General features: G+C 43.9%; 1 protein-coding gene across 1 annotated transcript in view; it reads left to right on the forward strand.

Moving 5' to 3' along the window:
- LOC136645223 (guanylate cyclase 2G-like) overlaps positions 1-4114 on the forward strand; it is a 52862-nt gene extending 48748 nt beyond the window's left edge. Inside the window, exons 20-22 of the mRNA XM_066621461.1 lie at positions 99-190; positions 1376-1481; positions 4095-4114. Coding sequence (XP_066477558.1) covers positions 99-190; positions 1376-1481; positions 4095-4114 — 218 coding nt within the window. The remainder of the gene's footprint in view (positions 1-98; positions 191-1375; positions 1482-4094) is intronic.
- Positions 4115-8115: the final 4001 nt, after the last annotated feature.

Below are 8115 nucleotides of genomic sequence, written 5' to 3' on the forward strand. Positions count from 1 at the left end.
AGCCGTCCACCTAATAAAATACCCAATAAAAATACATCTCTCTCTCTCTCTCTCTCTCTCTCTCTCTCTCTCTCTCTCTCTCTCTCTCTCTCTCGTAGCCCTGCAAATTCATGTCTCTATGATTACAGCAAATGTTCTTCACAGAATTGGAGGTTATGATTTGCAAGAAAGAGGAATCATAAGAATAAAGGTACGGCTCTGATAGAATCAGGGACTGGCAACCAAATCGTACCCAAATCCCAAGAGGGATACCAATAGCTTGAGTTGATGCAAGTCAAAATGCATTCAGGAGCAAGTAAAAAAGCTTTGTTGAAGAATGCCCCCCTCACAGGCTATCACTGCCCTCCCGTGCAGAAATCCCCCCCCTACTCAGCAGAGGCTCATGGAGCCTCGCACAGCCTTCTGTCACGTCGGGGAAACCTCTCAGAGGTTCCCTGATGCTATAAACTGTGCTTCCGGCGAACCGGAAGCACAGTTTCTGCCCCAGTTGGGAGATTCAGAGAGGCTTCCACACGGTCCTAGTGGCCAGCACCTGGGGCTTTTGCCCCAGGGAAGCCTTTGATAGGTACGCAACAGGGTGGGTCTTCATAGTCATATGCCTGAAATATAAGAACTTACACTGAACTGGGTACTGAAAATGTCACTGATATTTTTGGGGGGAGAAACAGGGCTGGCTTCCCCATATATAATTATCTGTTTTTTCTTCAATTTATTTATAATTATTTTATTTTGCTTGATGATGTCACTTCCAGCCATGACATCAATTCCGCAGGGTCCCAGACAGCTTGTCATTCTAAAAAGTGGGTCCCAGTGTTAAGAGTTTGAGAACCACTGCCTTAACTCAAAACAGGCCAATGATACATCCTGGGGGGGGGGAATGACACCCTAGTGACCAAAATTGTGGAAATCATGACCTTTAGGAATAATGCCATATACCATTTTTGCAGAATTTCACCCATTGCTTGTGGGAAATATTTACTGCATATATTTTCTGGCCATTATTATTATTCATTTCATGTCATGACTATTACTATCTCTCAGTCTCACCGACCTCACAGGGTTGTTGCGAGGACAAAATAAGGGGAGGAACAATGTACACCCCCCTGAGCTGCTTAGAGGAAGGGTGGTATAAAAATGTGAATTAATTAATTAATAATATAATTATTAATAATTAATTATGTCATATGGGGCGATAAAAATTTATGGGCCCCAGGTGTCAAATGACCTAGCTACACCTCTGTGAACTGTGATTGCAATGTTAAACCATGATTCATCTGAAGGTCAACTGTTTATTTGAAACAGGGCATTAAGAGGTTTGAGCTTGTTTTTAAGCGAGGTGGAAGTTTGCTTTTGTCTTTTTTCTCTTGGTTGCTAGGGCAAAGGGCAGCAAAGAACATTTTGGTTGAAAGGGAAAGCTGGGCTGAACATTCCTCTGCCACAGTGCAGCACTGATGTGGAAAGGCAGAAAGGGAAACTAGGAGGTAAGAATGCAGCCATTCAATCTTGTAGGAAGATTTGTTGAGAAATATTTACAAAGCCATTTGGGAAGGTAGTTGCCTAATAAGTGCAGCCTCTGCATGGAGCACTTGGATCAGCCCAGCACTTGGGTGTAGTAGACAGTATATTCTCAGATGAGCTCATGAAGCTGCCATAGAAGGACAACAAATAGTGATCTACAGGTCCAGCTTTGTTATACATGTTTTATACACACACTTAACATAAGAACATAAGAACATAAGAACAGCCCCACTGGATCAGGCCATAGGCCCATCTAGTCCAGCTTCCTGTATCTCACAGCGGCCCACCAAATGCCCACTTAATGACTCTTACCTTAAATCACAAAGGGTCAGCAAGGCTGTTTTTCAATCACCAGAGCAATGAAACTTTGCTTTTTAAATGGATTTGCTAAAGTGCGTTTTTTTGCCATCCATGTGAGTGCTTGGAACCCACGTGAATAATGAGGCTCAACCGGTATTATAAAATTCAGAATTAAAAGTCCAGGTTTTTATTAAACAACCAATTTCTTATTAAATGATTAAAATATGAGGAGGTGAGAATATAAAGCAGTTCCTTTACTTATTATTCTTCTGATGCTTCTTCACCACAACCAGCCCATCTATGAGGCCAACTGAGGGCCCAATCCTATGCAATGCACGCCGGCTCACCACCGGCACACAGTGTCGCAAATGTGCTGTAAGGCACATTTGTGGAGTTAGCGCCGGCTGAGCACTGGAGCTGACCCAGCACAAGCCTGCGCTAGGACAGTGCCAGTCAGAGGCTGACGGTCCACCGCCAGGCACTCTTCGTGAAGTGCCTGGTGGCAGAGAGGTAAGTCAGGGCATGGAGGTGGGGAGGAGGCATTCTGGGGCAGGTGGAGGGCAGGGGAAGGTGTGGCAGGGGGAGGGGGTGGGACCAGCAGAGCTCAGCTCTGCCAGATCCAGAGCCCCGTGTTGGGCCACGCAGCCTGACGGGACTCCTTGATTCTGCACCAGCAAAAGAGCCCCACAAAATCCAGTAACTCCATTGTGGAGGTACTTCGCTTATATGGGGGAAGGGGATAAGGAGCATGTGAAAGAGGTGTGAGGAGTTTTAGGGGTTAAAAGAATTATAGGGGATGATTTAATTCATAAAACAAAGAAGGGGGTGGGTTAGTATGAAGTAGCTGAGGGAAATTACTAAACAGAGAGGGAAAGCATGAGAAAGGAAGTGAGAACCTTTGAAGTTAGAACTGTAGGATTAGGCAAAGTAAGGGGGGGAAAGTGTGAAGCAGCAGGAAGGGAGAGGAAGAGTTAACTCTGAAGTGGAAAGGAAAAGAAATTTAGAAAGCCAGTTAGCCTTGAGGAATAGGAAGGATAACACCAGGCACAGGTGCAAATGGTGAGATCACGCCAGGGAAGAGAAGTACGTGCAGGGGTTTTGATTGGATTGATGGTGAAAGCGGACCTGAGTGTATGATTGGTCGAACAGCATAAGGGAGATGAGTATGACTCAGCAAGATTGTAAAATCTGGATTGGGGGGTGGAAGATAAAGTTGCGCCAAGCCTTGTCTCTTGGTCCCCTTTGGGGTTGGCGAAGGCCAAGGGGAGGTTCTGCATCTCTGAACATCTGGAAGGAAGGATCATGTAAGTGTGTATAGGCATGTAGTAGAGTAGAATTAGTGAGGTTTATTATTTTCCCTGCTATGTATGTACTGACATCTCAGTTGCCCTTGAAGAGCCCATGGTATTGGGTGGCAGCTGCTTAAGTTACTAACCTCAGTTACAATGAGAACTTTTTACTTGGATTCTGGTGAGTGTGTGTTCAAAGGTGGGATGGGATGGCTCAGGAGAACCCAGGGGCTTGCGCGGGCAAGCTACAAACAGAGCTGGGGTGGCCCAATACCTTCACAGAGCAACTGGCTGCTGTCCAGTTGCACTCAGGATGCTGTGGCAGCCATTTTTGTCACCGCAGCAGCCCTACGTGCCTAGCAGCTCAAGATTAGGCTGTAAATATTTGTTTCAAGTAGCAGATTGGTAGGGGTGCACATCTCTGTCTGGCTACTTCCCTCCACTGCTTCTCCTCCTCTTTCCCTTCCCTGGATTAGAAAAGGGAAAGGGCATGTGGAGGAAGGAGATTGCTGGAGGCTGGCACATTATTGGGTAAGGGGGCAGCATTTTTCATGCTGCCTCAGGAGTCAGCAAGGCTTGGGCCAGCCCTGTGCTTCTACCTGATTAATAGCATATGTTTCTTTATGTCTGCTGTTATGTTTGCTTGCTCCTACAGGTCATTGTACTGAAACATTTCTAGAGACCTCAAGTACTTATGCTTTTGTCTATCCGTCTGTCCTTTTGAAGAGGGCATGGATGATAGGAAATCTGCCTTATATTTCATTGTCATTTCATAGCACAGAAATCCATAGCTCAAAACAACATGCACTGAACAGAACTGTAAATCCTGTGAGGTTCCAGATCTTGCAGAGATGATGTACTTACACAGTCTTTATATTACGTACAGCAACTTATGTTTTCAAAAATGCCATGAACTGTGTTGAGTCGGTCTTTTTGCATTCTGACTATTGCTGATGCTAACTTTCTTCTTTTCTTCTTTACCCAAAGGTCCAGCTTCCATGTACTGAATGAAGTTCAAATGGAACTCACACACACATGCAGTGACATGAAGTTAACAAAAGGATATGATTTATTGATGTGACTTTTCACTGCCTAGTATCTTAAGCAAGTGAGAGATCAATGTCCTTTTTCACCAACACGAGAGCGGAAAAGCAACATCTTCTAGTAGCTGAACCAGGCACCATTAAAATGCTGAAACCTTTGTTACCAACATCTACCACAAAATAAGAAATCTGCTCATGAATGCCCATCTATATCAGAAGTGACAAACATAATGCTAGATGCCTTATGGGCCTGATGCCCCCCACCAGATGCACCCCCCTCGGAGGCTCTTTATTTGGCCCTCAGGTTCTCCCAGAACTACTCTCAGCTACCGAGCTGTGCTGAGGTATCACTGCTGTGATAATTGGGCTTTCCTATATCTCGAAAATATGATCCTGGTTTGCATATTTTCTGTTCTGTCATCTGCAGTTTATCCGTTTCTAAATGAGAAAAATGTTTATTTCTGGTCATGACTTGTTTAATGACGTCACTTCCTGCTGAATGACATCACTTCCAGTCCTCAGCAGGCATCATGAATGCCATTTGGCCTGCTGTTTGAAACCAGTTTAACACTCCTGATCCAAGTTGTATTTTAGTCTCAAATGTAGAAAGAAACGATAGCTTGGAATCCATATTATCCCACAACAGAAGTTCTTCAAGTTTAAAAAAGAATGAAACCACCTTTGCACCAGAACCTAATGCTATGCAGTTACTTATTTGTAACCATAGTTCTTTGCAATGGAAACATCAAATGAATGCCACAGAATACTTACAGCTTAATCCTATCCTGGGTGAGCACTGGCACTGCAGTGGGGCTCTGGTGCTGGGTGTCGTAAAAGCACTGTAAAGCACTTTCTGACACTCAGGGAGTAAGTGGCACCAGCGGGAAAGCCTGAGCCTTCCTATGGGCACTGCATCCTGCCCAACAGCTGGTGGGATAGGTAAGTGCTATGCTGGGTGGCAGGGACGCAGGGTGAAGATGGTGGGCCACTGTAAGATTGGTGGGCCGCTGTGAGATACAGGAAGCTGGACTAGATGGGCCTATGGCCTGATCCAGTGGGGCTGTTCTTACGTTCTTATGAGGATGAATTGGAGGCAGGAAGGGGATGTTTTGGGGCGGTGGAGAGTAAAGAGGAAACGGTTCAGGTTCAAGAAGGTGTGGAGTGGCAGAGGAGGCCTCTGTCGAATCCTAACCCCATCCAGGGCCTAAAAGCCCTACATGGGGCTACTTGGTTCTATGCCAATGATTTAGCTGTCATGGACCCCAGTAGTCCCATTAAGCAAACTGGGGTTCAACATAGGCCAAGGGAAGAAATGTTCTCTTACCTGAGGAGACTTGCTGACTGCTCAGTTCCAGTGCTGGATACAGTGTGGTCCTGGCAGTCCCACTGCACCAGCATTGGATAGGATTGGACTGTTCGTCTTATACCCAAACACAAATAATTTCTTAACAGTAGAAAAAAATACGACATGCTTGATGGTCATTGTAGTAATCTAGCTGCATGGCTTGAATCCAGGCTAATGCCAGAAACTATGGACATTTTACAGTTTACTTTCCTACACTTGCAAATGAAGGATTGACTGTGGGAACTAAAAGGTAACTCCTATGGATAAGTGGTGTGTAAGGATTATTGCTCCAAAGCATCCAGAATGAAAACCATGAGAGACATTAACTAATCAAAACGATACATTGCAACAATCTCTTCTTGGATTTCACTGGTTCCTTGCGCCACAGGTTCTTTTCTCTAGGGAAAGCAGAGCCGTGGAGCCTGCCTGTTGCACTTGTTCAGAATCAAATCATAAATCTGAATAAGAATTAAAGTGAGGCAACTGTCCTGGATATTTAACACTACTTTTCCTCACCTTAAGATATACCTTTTTCCTGTCTTTTTCCATCTCTGAACAATATGCTCCACATACTTAGGGACCTATAAAAAAAACCCCAGCTTCTGGCACATACCTGTATGATGCATGCCTATTCAAACACACCTCGAATACTTTGTTTTCTAATCATTTATGTATAAACTGCATGACATACTTCTGAAAGCCATTAAAATATCACAGTTAATACTTTGAGTAGGCAGTATTTGGAGTTCATTATTTGATCTCAGTTGTGTAGAAATCACTATGTACACTGATAAGTAAGAGTGAGCGCAATAGGCACGAACTGGGCTGATGCAAGTCCCTTGCCCTGTCTCAGGAGTGTACCACTTCTTTATGAGTCTGCTGGGCCAGCACAAGGATGTGCGCAACCCGTGGAGGCTAGATCTGGCCTCTGCACCAACAGGACAGAGTGAGTTCATGCCAGCTTCCCTAGGCCACTGCAGGGGTTTGAGGAGAGCCAGGAGGTGGTGGGTGGAACAGGGATGTCCTGGGGTGAGTGTGGGCCTGTGGGCAGATCAGCCTGGGGAGGGGGTTGAAACCAGGATTTGGCACTTAGGCCAGATTCTAACCCACATCCCTGACCCGGTTAGCCTTACATGGGCTGTCTGGATTTGCACCAGCTGTTTCGCTAGTGCAATTCCGAGTAGCCCCATAAGGCTCCCTGGGGTGTCACTTGGAGTAAGGGTACATAAGTCCCCTTACTCCAGGTTGCGCCCCAGCCTGCACCTAACCTGCCCTCAATACAGTGCAGGCTAATCAGCCTGCAGGTTAGGTTTGCGCTACCCAATAATTAAGAGTAAGATACTTCCACTGACAGAGTCTAAAGTTGCCACCCTGTACACACTTAACTGAGTAGACATGCCTAGGATTATATTGTTAACTTTTTATAATCTTTGAGTCTTGGTTAGAGAGATGTTAACCAACTAAAGTTGTGGTGCTAAGCATGATACAAGATTTACCTTTATAGGATATAAGATTTTAATGTCTGCTTGGTAAAAGTGCCAGTCAGGGCCAGGGCATTGTTCAAAGAAATTTTCTCATATGATAGTAATATAAACTAGAAAAGGCCAGAACCAATAACATTTTAAAACAATTTCAAAATCTAAATAACTTTCCTACAATTTCAAAATTGAAAATCAAATTATTGAAGTCTTGATTATAAGGAAAAGGAGTCATGTTTCACTAGATTAGCGTTATGTTGAAGAAATAGTTAAGTGTAATGCAATGAGTATTTTTATTTCAACCTGTTTATGAAATGTTCACAAGAACATAAAAGACCAAATGCCTGTCTGGTTGAAAATTCTGTTTTCAGTAGTTCGTCAGTTCATTTATGAATTGTATCTAGATGTGCTGATGTTTAAAATCTGTCTAATGAAATCTAGACTGCACTAACATTAGCTACAGCATATGAGTCAAAGAACTTCAGCATAATAGTTCTCTATTGAAAATTGATTTTTCTCACATTCTAGGAAATGTATATAGTCACAATTAAAGTGTACATGCCGCCAATCCTATCCACATTTACCTGGGAGTGAGCCCCATTGACTGTAATGGGACTTACTTCTGAGTAGACATGCGTATTTTGGGCACAGGGGTGTCAAACATAAAGCCCGCAGGCTTTCAGAAGCTTTTTATCTGGCCCTCAGCTTTCCTAGCACCACCATCAGCTGCTGATCTTTGCTGAGGTATCACTGCTGAAAGAGCAGCCCACATGATTGGTCTTGGTCTTGAAAATATGACCAAGATATATGTATTTTCTCTTCCGTTATTTGCAGCTAATGAGTTCCTAAGTGAAAAAGTGCTTACTTCTGGGCAAAATCTGCTTAATGACATCACTTCCTGCGTAATGAGGTAAATTCCGGCCCTCAGCAGGCATCATGAATGCTATTTGGCCCTCTGTATGAAACAGGTTTGACACCCCTGTGAAGCATGTACCTTATTTCTAGACAGAAAAGTTAAGAAAGAACTGGTTCCAGAACTAAACTGATTAAGTAAGTACTTTTCTACTGTACTGTATATCTCACAAGTGTACTTTTTCTCTCATGACTAATACTGTCCAATAAAGTTGAAATGTGCTCATCTA

Source organism: Tiliqua scincoides, chromosome 3 (assembly GCF_035046505.1).
Source record: "Tiliqua scincoides isolate rTilSci1 chromosome 3, rTilSci1.hap2, whole genome shotgun sequence".
Lineage (NCBI taxonomy): Eukaryota > Metazoa > Chordata > Lepidosauria > Squamata > Scincidae > Tiliqua > Tiliqua scincoides.